The sequence below is a fragment of the Aphidius gifuensis genome, linkage group LG5 (assembly GCF_014905175.1).
Source record: "Aphidius gifuensis isolate YNYX2018 linkage group LG5, ASM1490517v1, whole genome shotgun sequence".
Taxonomy (NCBI): domain Eukaryota; kingdom Metazoa; phylum Arthropoda; class Insecta; order Hymenoptera; family Braconidae; genus Aphidius; species Aphidius gifuensis.
The window spans coordinates 4,675,834-4,693,153 of NC_057792.1; the positions used below are offsets into that span (position 1 = coordinate 4,675,834).

The 17,320-nt window shown below is 25.7% G+C and overlaps 2 protein-coding genes across 3 annotated transcripts; one reads left to right on the forward strand and one right to left on the reverse strand.

Annotated features, from left to right (window-relative positions):
* Positions 1-1,562: 1,562 nt before the first annotated feature.
* On the reverse strand, positions 1,563-14,000 carry LOC122857067. 2 transcript variants are annotated; one of them, XM_044159045.1, is made up of 6 exons: positions 13,557-14,000; positions 12,897-13,109; positions 12,575-12,633; positions 11,869-12,481; positions 11,629-11,785; positions 1,563-11,530 (listed from the first exon to the last, which is right to left on the reverse strand). In XM_044159045.1, the coding sequence occupies exons 4-6, from the start codon at positions 12,336-12,338 to the stop codon at positions 1,694-1,696; spliced, it is 10,464 nt and encodes a 3,487-aa protein (XP_044014980.1). In that variant the 5' UTR covers positions 12,339-12,481; positions 12,575-12,633; positions 12,897-13,109; positions 13,557-14,000; the 3' UTR covers positions 1,563-1,693. The 2 variants fall into 2 exon arrangements, with proteins under 2 accessions (XP_044014980.1, XP_044014979.1); XM_044159044.1 differs by having other exon boundaries at positions 13,667-13,933.
* An 842-nt stretch (positions 14,001-14,842) lies between these two features.
* Positions 14,843-17,028, forward strand: LOC122857072 (twinkle protein, mitochondrial). Its single transcript, XM_044159054.1, has 5 exons — positions 14,843-15,098; positions 15,158-15,390; positions 15,462-16,152; positions 16,219-16,784; positions 16,872-17,028. Exons 1-5 carry the CDS (start codon positions 14,843-14,845, stop codon positions 17,013-17,015), a joined length of 1,890 nt encoding a protein of 629 aa, XP_044014989.1. The 3' UTR covers positions 17,016-17,028.
* The last annotated feature ends 292 nt before the right edge of the window (positions 17,029-17,320 follow it).

A 17,320-nucleotide genomic window follows, 5' to 3' on the forward strand; every position in this document is an offset into this window, starting at 1 on the left:
TTTGAGTAATATTTATGTAGAAACATTTTTTTTTTGCTTTAATTTAATTTACAAAGTGCAAAAAGTTTTTTAAAAAGATTTACCAGAACATTTTCGTTTTTTTTTTATATTTCAAATGTTTATTTACAGTTTGTTTATCATCATGATTTTTATCTGTCATTATTTAACATTTCAAGGATAACGTGAAGACTCATGATTGAAAAAATTTCTGTTTTTATTAGTTATTTTATTTATTTTTTTTTAAATTTACGTTTGATAATTTGAACACACCGGATCAATGGCACGATCGTTTTTATTTTTCTATTTTCTTTCATTAAATTTTCGAAAATGAATTATCTTTTACATTTTGTGAGTAATTTACGTATTTGTTTTTTTAACTAAACTAAAGAGACAAAAAATTAAAGAAAAAAAACACAGCTTAATGTAGTTATTTTTATTTTTACAAATGTGCGTACGTAATTGGTTTTTTTTTTTTTGACAAAAAATAAAAAATATATTTTAATATTCACAATAAATAATTTGTCTTTTGACAGTTAGTACATTTTATTATAAATGATTAGAAAAGAAAAAAAAAAAAAAAAGAAAACTATATATTTAAAAATAAAAAAATATCAATAAATGTCAAGAATAATAATTAAAAAAATATATATGCCATATGATTTTATAGCTGGGACTGTACAGATAAAAAAAAATAGTAAAAAAAAAAAAGAAATAAAATTATAGTAAAAATAATTCTAGTAATCGAAAAAAATTAATAAAAAAAATATATCTTATTTAATGACTGAGATATTAATTTGTAAAAATAAAAAATAAAATATTACTGCTTGGTTATTCTTAAAATTAATTTAAAAAAAAAAAACAAACAAAAACAATTTGATATTTATTTATTTTTATTGCTAATAAATTGTTAAATTTTTTATGTCTATTTTTGTTGTTAATTAAATGAATTAAATTATTAATAATTGATTGTTTTTTTAAATTTATTTTATTTTAAATAAAATTTGGTGATAAAGTTATATAAAAAAAAAAAAAAAAATCTCTACTACTGTAAAAATACTTTTTGATTATCCTTCGAATGAAAAATTAAAAAAAATATATTAAAAAATAATAAAGCCTGAAATTATTTATGAAAAAAAAAAAAGCAATTTTATTTTTCATACCTTTTTTGTTTAAATAAATAAATTAAATAGAAAATTAAAAATCACTGAAAACTTCTATTTAAATTAAATCATGATCATTTATTGTAAAATTTTATTTTAAAAAATAAAAAAATAAATGACATTGAGTAAAAAAAAAATAATAAAATTCATTAACATTTAAATACTTTTTTAAACATGTCTCTAAAAAAAAAAATTGTTTAAAAAATTTATTATTAATTTTGTTTTTCTCGTAACTACTTTCTTCCGCATGATAAATTATAAATTTTTCTATATACAATATCCTTGTTAATATTTATACACATAATACATTTAAAAAAAGTTAATAATAATAATAATAATGAATAATGAAAAATTTTTTAAATTGTGAAAAAATTGTGAGTGTAATATTTTTTTTTTTTTTTCATCAGTCAATTGTTTTTTCTTTCGATAATTATAAATTTTCATTAAATTCATTTGAATAAAATTATTTTTTCATTATTAAATCTAATAAGAGCCATTATTAATTACTGTATTTACACAATTATCATTAATTATCACCTAACTTGGCATCCTTGTAGAGGAGCTGCCGTGCATCCTGACGAAGTACTATTATGACTTGTCTGTGAAGCAGCTTGACTTATTAATTTCATATCATCATTATTGGAATTTTTTTTATCCCCACAATTATCATTATCATTAATAAAATTAATATTATCAGTTCTATTATCACCATCATTTGATATTTGTTCGATTGTTTTATTCACAGTATCACTAGTCCCGGCTTTATCATCATTATTATGATGATGTATACCATCAATATTACTACCACCAACACTACTACGTTTACCACTATCACCATCATTATTATCATCACAATTAATAGTTGTTATTGTTGGTGTTTTAAGTTCATATCCTTCATGACATCTTGTTAATTTTAATCTAATTGGAATTATTTTTTCTGGTCTTACATTATCACCAGTATTATTTTTTTGATCAACTGATTTTTTATTATCACCAACAATCAATTCATTTTTATTATTTTTACTATCTTTATTTGTATCACCACCAGCTTTATTTGTATCATTAACTTTTGTTGGATTGTCAATTATTTTTTTTGATAATATTGTTGCTGTTGTTGTTGCTGTTGTTGTTGCTGCTACTGCTGTTGTTGTTGTACCTGACACTGTTGTTAATGCTGATGACGGTGTTGTTGTTGTTGTTGCTGATGTTTTTATTATTGTTGTTATTATTGATTCATTATTACTTGTATTACGATTTGTTAAACGTAATATTAATTTTGGTTGTGATGTATTATCATCACCAATAATTTGATACGTATCTTTACCTTTATGTTTTTTACTTTTTTTCTTATTTTTATCTTTTTTAGTTTTTTCATCATTATCAAAATCAGCAACAACTCTTTTACGAAATTTCATACATTCTCTTTTATATTCAATATCACCATTATGATTTGTTGATTGCATATTACTTAAACGTTTTTTAGGTGGACGTGTATTTTTACGTTCATCATTTTGTATATTTAAATTATCATCTCTAATAATATTACCACCACCAAATTTAATTTTTAATTTTGGTGTTGTATTATTTGTTAATAATAAAGATGATGATGATGATGATGAAGATGTTGTTGTTGTTGTTGTTGTTGTTGATAATATTGATATTGATGTTGAAGATTTTGCTGTTGCTGCATTTTTTGATGCTTGTCCAGTATTTCTTGGTTGTCTACCACGTCTTCTATTATTATTATCATTACCAATTGTTTTTTTATTAACATTTGCACTAGGACCACCAGCAACAGTACCACCTGCACTACTACAACCACCAATAATAAGATGATGATCATCATCATCAAGATCAAGTAAATTACCACTACCACCACGTTCTTTTCTACGTTTTTTCTCCATATTTGCATCAACAACTGCTTTATAATCTTCACGTGTTGGTATTGATGTCATTGATTTAACTGCTTTTGGTATTGTTATTATTGGTCTTGTTATTGTTGGTATTATTGGTGTTGTTGGTATATTACCAATAACAGTATCATCTAAATTCATATCTTGTGAACAATATTGACGTAATAATTCTTTTTTTCTCATTCTACGTAAATTTGATGTACCAGATGTAACAACTGATGATGGTGTTAATGGTACAATAATTGCTGGTTGTTGTTGTTGCTGCTGCTGCTGTTGTTGTTGTTGTTGTTGTTGTTGTGATGATTGTTGTATTGTTGATGATGCAACATAATTTGCATCTAAAAATGGACCTTTTATTTTAACTTTTAATTGATTACGTGAATCAGATAATGATATTTTCATAACATCATCAACATTTGTTGTTTTATTTATATCAATTATATTTTTATCAATTGAATTAATTTTTGTTGTTAATATTGTATCTGTTTTTTTATTAATAACTTGTTTTAAAACATCATCAATTTCATCATCAAGATCAGTTTTAATATTTGAATATGGTTCTAAGAAATTATTATTATTATAATTATATGAATTTAATGATATTGTTGCTGCTGCTGATGGTGTTAATAATGACATTGCTGTTGATTCTGTTGTTAATGTTGTTATTATTGATGGTGTTTGTATTGTTGTTGATTGTGTGGTTGATGTCGTTAATGTTGTTGTTGCTGTTATTGCTATTGGTGTTGTCATTGTTATTGGTGGTGTTGGTATTGTTGTTATAATTTGTGTATCAATTGTTGAATTATAAGTTCTCATATCAACTGGTCCTGGTAATAATGGCATAACTATATCATTATAATTTTTAACAATAATACTACTATTATTATCATCATCAGCAGTACCACCAACACCACTAGCACCAGCACTACCACCAACAACAACATCATCATCTTCATCATCCTCTTCATCATCATCATCATCGTCATTATTTCTTATTAATTCAATATTTTTATTTGGTGATTTTATATTTTTTTGTATATTTAATAATAATCCATCTTTTGTTATATTTGTATCACGTATTTTATCACTAATATCTGTTGATTTTTTACGTTCTCTCATTGTTTTTAAATCAGTTATTAATTTATCATTAATTGTATCTTCATCAGAATCAAAATCATAAACAGTACCACTTAATTTATTTTGCATTGATTCATCTGATTGTATTTGATTAATATTTTGTATATATTGTATATTTGATAATTGATTATTACGTCCACCTCTACCACGTCCTCTACCACGTCCACGACCACGATTATTTTGTTGATTATTTTTATTACCTTTACCTCTACCACGATTTGTTGTTTGTGATTTTTGTACATCTTGTTGTTGTCGTGGTGATTTACCTGGTGATTTACTTTGTAAACTTGTTACACGTGCTGATGTTCTTGTTGGTTTTGATGGACTCTTTTTACCATGTTGACTTGGTATTGTTTTTTGTGCTCCAATAATAACTGGTGATTCATTAATCATAATTGGCTCTGGTGGTATAACTTGTTGCTGTTGTTGCTGCTGTTGCTGTTGTTGTTGTTGATGATTTTGATGATGTTGATTATCTGTAATTTTATTTATAAAATTGACATTTAAATTTGCCTCAATTCTATTAGATTCTTGTTCAATATTAACAATTTGTTGTGGCTGTTGCGGTTGTGGTTGTGATTGTTGTTGAGGTAGATGATCTTGTGGCACTTGTGGTAAAGATGATAATATTGTTGTTGCTGTTGGTGGTTGTGGTGGTGGTGTTGGTATTTTTGTTGGTGATACCATTGCTGCAGTTAATGCCATATTATGAATTGATGATGTAAATGCAGCAGTACATGGTGATGATTGCATATTAATATTATCATCAATTGTTTTAGTAACATGTTGTGGTAATAATGATTGTGGTGTTGTTGCAAATGAACCACTAAATACTGGTGGAAACATACCTGTACCTGGACTTGGATATGGTAATGATGTTGTACATGATTGTGATGGAAATAATGATACTGGACCACCAGTATTATATGAATTTTGTTCATTATAAGCTGAATGATAAGGTATTGGATCAATATTACCAGATGCATATGGTAATTGTAAATTTTTATATGGTGGTATTATTGATGTATGTTCTTCATTTGATGATGCTGATGTTATTGATGATGATGTTGAACGTCTTGATGGTAATACTTGACTCTCAGACCATCTTGTATCTTGATGTAAATTATTTAAATCATTATATGGTGAACTATTTTGTGTATAATCATTTCGTAATTCAGATTGACAAATATCTTTTTCATTGACATTAACATTAACACGTTCAATTTCATTATTTCTAATATCATCATTATTATGAGTTGGTAATGGTACTACATGACGATTTATCATTTCCATTGATGTCATTTCATCTACAATTGAGCCTGGGTGTTGTTGTTGTTGTTGCTGTTGTTGCTGCTGTTGTTCAATCATTGGTATTGTTTGCATTGTATTTGTATCTTGATGTTGAGCTGAGTGTTCATGATCCAACGCATGTTGTTGTTGCTGATGTTGTTGATGTTGGTGTCGATGTTGATACATTTGATATTGTTCTTGTAAATTCATATTCATTTGTGAATGTACAAGTAAATCACAGTTGTTATCAGTTGGTAGTTGTTTATTTGTAAATTGTTGATGATACCTATGATTTTGAGAATCCATAATTTGACTAATATGCTGTACATCATTTGGATTAAATTGTGACTCAATACTAGGTGGTACCCAACGTTCATCAGCTTCAGCACGATCTAATTTAGCACGTTCAGCAATTGCAACTTTACTTTGTGCCAAATTTTCGGTTTGATAATTTGTTAATAATTGTTCGGTATTATTTTGATAATTTGGTGATTTTAATTTTTCTTGTATATAATGTTGCTGTTGCTGTTGTTGTTCATGTTCATGTTGTTGTTCATGATGTTGTTGTTGATGATGATGGTGATGCTGATGAAGATGTTGTTGTTGTTGTTGTTGTTGTTGAAATTGCTGCTGTTCAATTTGTTGCTGTTGCTGTTGATGCTGATGATGTTGTTGGTGATGATGATGATGATGATTATTATCAGGTGATAATTCAGTATTATGTGGCAATTTATTAATTAACGGTTCATTAATTTTTGTATCATCAATAATTTTATTTGGCTCTTGTATAATATTTGAATCTTGTATAATTGAATCTTTTGTTAATATTTCATTTGTTTTATCAATTGATAATTGTAAATGAGATTGTACTGTTTGTTGTTCAATTTTTTCACAAATATCATCATTAATATTATCATTATCAAATTGTCCAGTTGTATTTGATTTTTTTGATAATTCTAAACGTAATTTTTGAACTAAATCAAGTGTTTCTTTTGCTGGATCAGCTTTTTTCATAACTAATTCTTTTAAACATATTTCATTATTAAATGTAAATGATAATGGTGCTTGACGTTCTTCTGGATCACGTGGTATACTAAAACCATCATCATTAATATCATCATTTAATATATCCTGATCAAAATCAAATAATTCAGATACACTTTGATCTTTATTATCAGCATAATGAGGTGAAAATATTGATCTACTAATTGATTTTCTTCTTTTATGCATATCCTTATCAATTTGTGGATTATTTTGTACTTTTTCATGTACTGTTTGTGGTTTTTGAAAATTATTATCAGTCTCATTATTTAATATTATAACATCACTGCTAGTAACTGCTAAATTTTGAGATTTATTATCATCAATTTCATTATTAATTTTTCTTCTATCAATATTTTCATTTTTATTATTTTCATTATCATTATAATCATCAATAACTTTTGATATTGTTAGCTCATCTGTTGTTATATGATTATTTTTATCCTCAATTATTGTTTCTTTATTATCAATATTTTTTAATGATAATTCATGTTGTTCACGTTGTTCTTGTTGTTGATTATTATCATCTACCAATTCTTTATCAGCCTTTGCCTTAAATAATTTATCAAGATGTTCACGTTTTTCTAAAAATTTATCTAAACCTTTTGATGATTTTTTCGGACTATCTCTTTCAGCTCTACGTTGTTTCATTTCTTCTTCCAATAAACAAACATCATGTACTGGACTTTTATTAATAATTTTCTTTGATTTTTTAACATCACTCTTTTTATGTTCTTCATTATTTTTTGGTTTATCTTGTTCATGTATTTTTTCATTTTGTTTATTATTATTATCTTTTTGTTGTTGTTCTTCTTGATTATCTATTTTTGATTCAATAATTTTTTCTTTTTCATTTGAATCATCATTTGTTTTATTTTTTATTTTTATTGTTTTATCATTTTCATTATTATCATCATTATCATCTAGCTTTTTATCAGTTGTTTTATCTATCCGCTTCTCAGCATTCCTCTTGGTCTGAGACACATTCTTTCCAGACTTACTTTCATCTTTTTGTTGCTGTTGCTGCTGTTGTTGTTGTTGCTGCTGTTGTTCGTCTTGCTGCTGCTGCTGGATATATTCACTAGATTTTCTCTTTCTAATTTCACAACTGGATTTTTTAGCTCGTACTGTATTACTTCGTTCTTCCTCTTTTTTGTTATTATTTGTTGATTGTTTATTTGTTGATTTTGTTGATTGTGACAATTGTTTTTTGTTTGTTTTGGACCCAACTGTATTTCGTGTCCCATCATTATCTCTAATCCTACTGAGCAAATTTTCGTTAATACAACTTGGCACATTTGATTTTTCAACAATTTTTGTTCCTGTTGTTTTGTCAATTGATTGTTTTTGTTGTTGTTTTTGTTTTGTTTTTGTATAATTTTTGTTACGTCTTCTACTTGATGAGGATGAGGATGATGAGGAGGATGATGATGATGAAGATCCTGATGATGAGGATGATGATGAGGATGAGGAAGAGGATGATGATGACGATGATGATGATGAAGATGATGATGATGATTCTTTTCTCTTAGATGGCGGCGATGGGGAGTCCAGTCCAAGCCGCCCTTCGGAAGTTTTAAGCTTCTTGTCAGGCAACTTTTTAACTTTCCTCCCAATTACAGCCATCTTTTTATCAAGACTTGTTACAGTCTCATCACTTGTTGTTGATTTTCTACCACCACCACCACCACCTCTTTTATTTATTTTTTTAGTATTTTTAACTGGGCTTTCACATTCTGATGATGACGTTGATGATAATAATTCTTTTTTCTGTTGTTGTTGTTGTTGTTGCTGTTTATCTTGTTCTTTCTTTTTTGGTGTTATTTGTTCAACAGTACTTTTAGCATCATCACTATCACTACTTGATTCAGATGAACTACTACAAGAACTACTTGTACTTGTATCACTATTTGTACTTGTTGAATTTTTAGATGTTAATTTTTTCTTTGTATTATTATCATCTTTTTTATGTTCTTTATTATCTTTACGGCTTTTAACATCTGGTGAATCTTTTTTATTATTTTTATTATCAATTGATTCAATATCTTGTTGTTGTTGTTGTTGTTGCTGTTGTTGTTGTGCAGCTTTACTACCAAGACCACTTTTAATATGTTCAGCAGCTTTTTTAGCAGCTTGTCTTTGTGGTACATATGCTAATATTTCTGATGCATCACCAAATTCTTTTTCAAAATCATAAATATCATTATTTTTTGAATCTTTATGATGTTTTGTATCTTTTTGATGTTTTTTAGATGATGATGTTGTTATTGTTTTTTCTTTTGTTTTATTTTGTTTAATTTCTTTTTCATCAATTGGTGATTTAATTGGTTCAATTTGTTGTTCATTTATTATATTTGTATCTTTTTTATTTTGTGATCTTTGCATTATACTTTCAGATGCTTTTTTAGCAGCTTGTCTTTGTGGTACAATTAATGCTGATGGTATATATTCTTTATCTTTTTTCTTATTTTTAACATTTTCTTTATTACTTATTTCTGGTTCTTTTGATGTATTTTTCGGTGTTGATATTGATGTAGATGATGATGTTGTTGTTGTTGTTGTTGACGTCGTCGTCGTCGTTGTTGTTGTTGCTGTTGTCGTTGTTGTTGCAGTGGCTGATGATGATGTTGTTGACGTTGATATTGCTGTATCTTTATTTGTATTTTTATTTAAATTTTTAGATAATTCAGTAAATTGTTTAACAGCAGCTTTTGTTATTAATGGAATGGTTTGTGATTTAGAATCATCATGTGAATCACTATCAGATGAATCAGAATAAATTGCATTAACTGATTTAATAATTGCACCAATTTTATTTGTTGTATTTAATGTTAATACTTCATCACTATCTGTAGCACTACCAGATCCACTGGCAAGTAAATTTTCTATATGATGAAGTGATTTTTTTGATTTTATATTTTTAGAGCTATTATTTTTATTATTATCTTCATCATCATCGTCGTCATCATCACCATCATCACCATCATCATTTTCATCAGCCTCAGCATCATTATCGTTGTCATCGTCATCTTCATCATCACTTGTATTTACACTAATTTTTTGTTTCGGTCTATCTGGTGCACTTGTTTTCTTTATTTTTCTTCTAGTACCTTTTGTCGTTGTTGTTGTTATTGTTGAAGGTGGTGGTGTTATTAATGCTGATATTGTTTTACTATTATTATTATTGTTATTATTATTACTATTATTATTATTACTACTATTACTATTATTATTATTATTTCGAGATGATGATGAATTATTTTTAATATTAATTTCATCCTCTGTACTTGATTCAGTATCAATTTTAATGGTATTTTTATTTTTAATATTTTGTTTATTTTTAGTTGTTGGTGTTTTAATTGTTGGTTTAGCTGTATCAGTTTCAGAACCACTAAATGATGAAAATTCACTACCACATATACTTTTACTTCTAATATTACCATTAAAATATAATTTTTTATTTTTCATACCATTTAAATCATTTGTTGATTTTTTATTTGTTAATAATTTATTATTATCATTATTATTTTTAATTGTTGATGATAATTCAGTACCTTCAATAAGTGATATTATTGAATCAAAATCATTTGTATGATCAATTGCATTATTATGTGAATATAAACGATCATATATTGATGGACCATGATTTGCTTCAATAACAGCAGCTTCAATTGTTGGTGTTAATGTTTCTTCATTTAATACAATAACTTGATTATGAAATGTTAATTCACGATGACGTAAAAATGTACGACATAATTTTTCTCTTCTACCAACCATATAACATAAATTTCTAACTCTTTCAAGATCCTGTCTTAATTGTACAAATGTTTTCATTTTTTCTAAATCAGCAGCTTGTCCTTTAGCACGTATACCAATACCACTTAATTCACCACAACGTTGTGATAATAATGGCTTATTAAAACCAGATCTACGTTTTAATTTCCAATAATTATATATATAAACAACACAATCATTATCAACATCAAATTGTTGATTAATAATATCTTTAAGAGTAACATGTTTATCAAATTCGGCTTCAATTTCTTGTAATTTTGCAGCACGTGCTTGATTTTTTTCTTCAGATGTCATATCTTTACGTTTACGACGTCTTGAATCAACATCATCATTATCTGTTATTATTTTATCACCAGTAACATTTGACAAACCACCACCACCACCGCCACTACTACTACTACTACTTGTTGTACTACTTGTACTACTTATATTACCTGGACAATTACCAGCACTATTAGCACTACCACTTACACCACCACCACCACCACTATTACTATTAACACTACCACCACCAGGACCATTACCACCAACTCCAATTTTATCTTTAGTATTAATACGACTATGTTTAACACAATATGAACGTAATTTAACACCATCATCAGCTTTTTCATCTTCAATTATTGCTTTCATTTCTAATCCATGTTTAAATGCACATGTTACATGATATGCTGTTTTACATGTTTTAATACTACATTGTATACATGCACCAACTCTTTCACGACATAATACACATATTAATGCCCATCTTGATTGTGGTATACTTGATATTTTTGTTATTGGTTCCATACGTTCAACATAACCAATTGATACTTCTGGTATCCATAATGCACATGATACATGAGCCCATTTTTGTCCTGAACGTGTACATTTCATTGCACCACCTTTATTTGGACATAATACACAATCTGGACGTTGACTTAATGTACATGTTCTACATAACCAGCTACCTTCTGGTATTGATGTTATACCATAACATGCTTGATGTACACATATATTACAACAATCACAAAAAACCATTTCATTTCCTTCTTCTGAATCTGGTGAACGACATACATCACATATTACATTTTCATCATATTCAATACCAAGACCTTCTTCATTTTTAACAATTGTTTGTATATGTTCCCAACAACGTATTTCAAGTTCTTCAATAACACGTTCTAATTGTGGCTCTGATACTGGTGATTGTCCAGCCTTGATGAAAAAAAAAACAAAAACATTTATTGTATTTATTTATTTGCTATTTAAACAAAATATAATTAAGTTTAACATGATTTTTTAAATTTATTTACCTGTGCTCTTTCACCATTTAAAACATCAAGCCATGCAATATCAGTATCATCAAGATCATAGGCACAAGATTTTTCAGCTCTTGCTGGTGTTGTACTTAAATAATGTTCATCAGAATTAAAATAATCATCTCTTGATATTCTTATAAATTTTTTAGGTCTGTAAATTTAATAATTAATAATAAATTTTAATAACAAAAAAAAAAAAGTAATTATTAATTAATAGATAAAAAATATACTTACAATTTAAAATCACCATGACATTTATTTAATGATGATGTTTGATTAACAACAACCATTGGTTCTGGTAATGAATCAGGATTAACTGGTACTTGTACACCACGTTCCCATTCTTGTTTCCATTGATCAGTTATAACCCAATATTCATTTGAACTTAATGGTTCACTGTCTGGTAATTTCATTGCACTTATTAAATCTTTACGAAATAATTCAGCTGGTGCTTCAGCTGCTGAACGATTATAAATACTTGATATTTTAATATCACTTATTGGACGTGGTGTCCATGATGCACCACCACCAATTTGACTTGATGATGCCATTGTTTCTTCCTCCTCAGATGGTCCCAAGGCAGACGAACCAACTGATAAACCCGTTGCCGTTGGTCCCAATCTACATTTACGTCTTTTAATCGAACCTGGACAATTTGACGTATCATTGTCATTTTTATTTGTTCGTTTATTACGTTGTGCCATTACTAAAAATATCAATAATATTATGATATTTTTTGTTTTTTTTTTATTTCTATTACCACTTTTTTAAATTTATTTTTTTATTATTTTATTATTTCTACACTTAATAAATTGTTTGTGGCACACACTGATTTATCATGAACATCCTGTAAATATAATAAATATATTTATCATTTATTTTTATTAATTATAATAATAATTATTGTTTTTTTGGTGTTATTTTAATAATTTATACTCACTACATAGTTATCCATGTATTTAATTATAATTCAACCCATTAAAAAAATTATCCTCAAAACTGTAATGAAATTAAAAAATAAATATTATTTTTATTTTAAATATAAACAAATAAAAATTAATTGTTTATAACAATACTTTGACACTTTTATGAAAAACAAAAAAAAAATAAACAAAACAATAATAATAATAAAATTTTGACAGCAAATTATTATCATTGTTTACTCATATAAACATTGACAATAATTTGATATAGAATTTTTATTTTTTTTTTAATTTTAAGGTTATTATTGATATAAGAATAAAACAAATTTTAATAAACACCATTGATTGATGATAATCCTTAAACAGCATCTGTACACAATTTACCGTCATGTAAAACGGCAACAATAACACTTGTCGTATGTGTTATATATCTCGACATATATTCTCATATAATTACATCACATAAATATAATTATTATTTATCCAATTAAAAATTTATCCAAATATTGTTGATGTTAATTATTTGGGTATTGGCCCGCACTCAGCTGTATACTAGACAATCCAAAATAAAAAAAAAAACCTTTATAAAAAAAAAGAATCAAAAAAAAGACAGAACATCAGCGAGAAAGAGAGAGTGAGAAAGACAGCAAGACGGAGCAAATATATATGCATATGTGTGAGTGGAAAAGAGAGCAAGAGATAGAAAAAAAAATATGAGGAAAAAAAAAAAAAAAAAAAAAATTGTAAGAGGTTATAGAAAAGAATAAGGATGAATTTTGAGTAAAATTAAATTAAAAAATAATAAAAATTAAATATTTAAAAAATTACAATAAAATGCAATTAAATTTTAATAATTTTTATATGGTCAAAATGCTAAATTCTTAATTTCGTCTTAATGGGGATTTTTTTTTATTTTTTATTTTTTTTTTTTCTCTCTTCAGGCATAATATTGATAATAATAAAAAAATAAATAAGATATATAATTAATAATATTCTAACAATTAATCCTGTATGATGTTGTAAACATTTGTATTGTCATTTATTTCACTATTAAAACACTGATAATAAACTTTGTATGTATTTATTATGTGTATATATAAAACACTCACATTCACAATGATATTTTTAACCCATTTGATTAATTTATAAACATTGTAACAGCATCATTTGATAGTTGAGTATATAAATTAATTTTTTTCTCATAACATTAATCATTATTATAATAAACTTGATAATTATTTATTAAACTGTATTTTAATTTAATTTTATTTATTTATTATCCTTTTTATTATTCACGTATATATATATTTTTTTTAATAAAAAACAAAAAAAACGACAGGTAAAGATGTGTCGTTCTAAGCACGAACAAAATGCCTCACGGCTCCATTACGCTAGTCCTGTATTAGCCTGCTGCCCCCCAACAACATTGACAATACAGATGTCACTAGTTTTGATTTTATTACACTGTACATAAATTGCATAAATTTTACATATATTGTATTTTATTTTTTTTATGTTAATTTCAGTTAATTTCAGTTAATTTGAGTGAAAATTAATTAATTACGAGTAATATAATAGCTACAGCAAGCCACAGCTTTGAAAAATTGTTATTAAATCATTTTAAAATTAATTTATATTTCAAATTTATTGTTGATTTTTATTGATAAAAATCAATAATAAAGTTTATAATCAATATAAAAACATAAATATTTTATTTATTAAACTAATATTATATAGTTTCATTCGGATTATTCAATTTTTCATTTTAATATTAAGCAATTTTGAAATTAAAGCTTTATTTTTGAATTTTTTTTTAAACGAATAATTTATAGGGAATTTATTTGCTCCACTAAAATATATTATACTAGAAAATTTTTTAGCGCATTGCGCAATGTCATGTGTAGAAAAAAAAATTAAAAAATTAATATTTATAAATGGTTTTTCCCGCGTTTGTTGATATTCGAAGAAAACAAAATGGTGATTACCAGTGGTTCACGTGAATATGCAACACGAGGTTGTAATAACATTAACAATTTCATAAGAATAATAATAAATAACAATAAATTAATTATTATGTGACAAGTATTAATTATTTAAAATTTATGTAGAAAAAATAATTGATAATCAAGTTAAATTTAATTGAATATATTGTGTTTTATTTATATTTATATTTACATTGTTTATATTCTTTTGTTTGAGAAAATAAATTGCTTTGTTGAGGGTCTTCAAGAATAGAAATAATAATAATCAATTTGTTATTTTATATTATTAATTTTATCAAATAAATGTTTGTTAAAACAGTATTGAGATGTTGGTTGACAAATCAAAAATCTTTAAAGCCAATTTATTGGCAAAAAAATCGAACATTTCATTCAGAATTAGATCTAAGTGTGTCATCAACATCCCTAGGTCATATAAAAAAAATATTACGTCAACAAAATGTTACATTCCAAGAAGGACATTCATGTTTACTATTTAGATGTCCAATTTGTGATGATAATAAAAAAAAAGAATTGACTGTATTTGTCAATAAAACAACTGGTAATTAATAAATTTTTCATTTTGTTTATTTTCAAATAATCATTGTCCAATATTTACAGGTTTTTTTCTATGTCAACAATGTGAACACAGTGGTTCATGGGATATATTAGAGCGTTTTTTTGACAAAAAAAGTACAACTAAAATTCAAGAATTAAATAATTTAAAAAAGACACTTTCAATTGAAAAAGATTATTCTGATAAATGGGATAAAATTTGTAAATCATGTCAAGCAGTATCAAAATTATCAGAGAATGATTATCATAGTTTAATAGAAAAATTTCAACTTCCAACTGTAAGTTGTCATATTTTTCTTATTAAAAACTTGATTGCAATAAATTTATTGTTTAAATTTATATTTTTCAGAGTATAACACAATCACAGCTATCACAATTAAATTCCGAATATGATTTATCAACATCAAAACTTTATTTTCCATTACGTAGTTTGAGTAACAAAATAACAGGCTGTAAAACACTATCATTAAAATCATCAAGTATAATAGAATCATCATTACCATCAATAAATCCAACTGGTTTAATAATTTATCGTGAAAAAAAGCTAAAAAATGATACTACTGGTGTATTAGTACCATCAGTTGAAGATTTACTAGCATTAATATCACAAAAAGTAGCAAATACAATAATATGTTTACCTCAAGGTCTTCAAAATCTACCAATTCAAGTATTACCAAATTTAGAATTATTCAATAAGCTAATATTATGGTTTGACAATGACGCAATTAGTTGGGATTCAGCAAGACATTATGCAAAAAAATTAAATGAAAAAAGATGTTATTTTGTACGTCCAACAAATCAACAACCACGTCCAAAAATTGCAGTTGCACGTGAACTTAATTTAAAATCAATAATACAAGATGCACAACCAATTTATCATAAAAGTGTAACGACATTTAGTTCATTGAGAAAAGATGTATTGAGTGATTTACAAAATGTTGATAAAGTACAAGGTGTTAAATGGACAAGATATCCAACATTAAATAAACTATTAAAAGGACATAGACGTGGTGAATTTACAATAGTAACTGGACCAACTGGTATGTTGTAAAAATTACTATTATTATCATTAATAATTTAATTAATTTGTATTTTTTGAATTAAAGGTTCTGGTAAAACAACATTTATGAGTGAATATTCATTGGATTTAGCTATGCAAGGAGTCAATACATTATGGGGTAGTTTTGAAATACGTAATACAAGATTAGCTAAAACAATGTTACAACAAATGTGTGGTGTACAACTTGAAGATAATTTACATAATTTTGAATTATATGCTGATGAATTTGAAAAATTACCAATATATTTTATGACATTTCATGGACAACAAACATTATCTGTTGTTATGGATGCTGTACAACATGCAACATATGTACATGATATATCACATGTTATTATTGATAATGTACAATTTATGATGGGAATGTCAGAACAATCAAAACATCTTGATAGATATTATCGTCAGGATGTTATTATATCAGAATTTCGTAGTTTTGCTACTAAAACAAATTGTCATGTTACATTAGTTATACATCCAAGAAAAGAACGTGCTGAAGATGATTTAACAAGTTCATCAATATTTGGTGGTGCTAAAGCTAGTCAAGAAGCTGATAATATATTAATTATACAAGATAAAAGAACAGCAAGTCTTAAAGGAAAAAAATATTTACAGGTATTTTATAATTACAAGTTTTCAATTGTTTTTTTGTTTTATTATTTAAATATTTAATTTGTAATTGTTTATTGATTTGTTTTTTAGGTAACGAAAAATAGATATAGTGGTGATTTAGGTGTTATGCCATTGGATTTTGATAGAACAAGTTTAAGTTATCAACAAAAAAAAAAACCAAAACCTGAAGAATCATTAAAAAATATCAAACAGTCAGATGAAGATGGAAATTAAGTGTTAAATTAAAAAAAAAAAAATACTTGGTATTACTAATTTGTTTTTCTTTAATTTTCCTATTATTTATAATTTTCATTTTTGGTACAAAACAGTCAGATAAAAATTACTATTATTTAGAACGAATTTTTTTTTTTTAATCATTGTTTTATTTTTTTTTTTACTTTGTTAATTAAATTTTTTTTATTTAATTATAAAATTATTATGTTTGAGTTATTTATTTATTTTTTCTTTATTTTAAAAAAATGTTATTTTTTTTTTTTTAGATAAAAGAAGGATAGAAAAAAGACAGAAAATTCCCATTG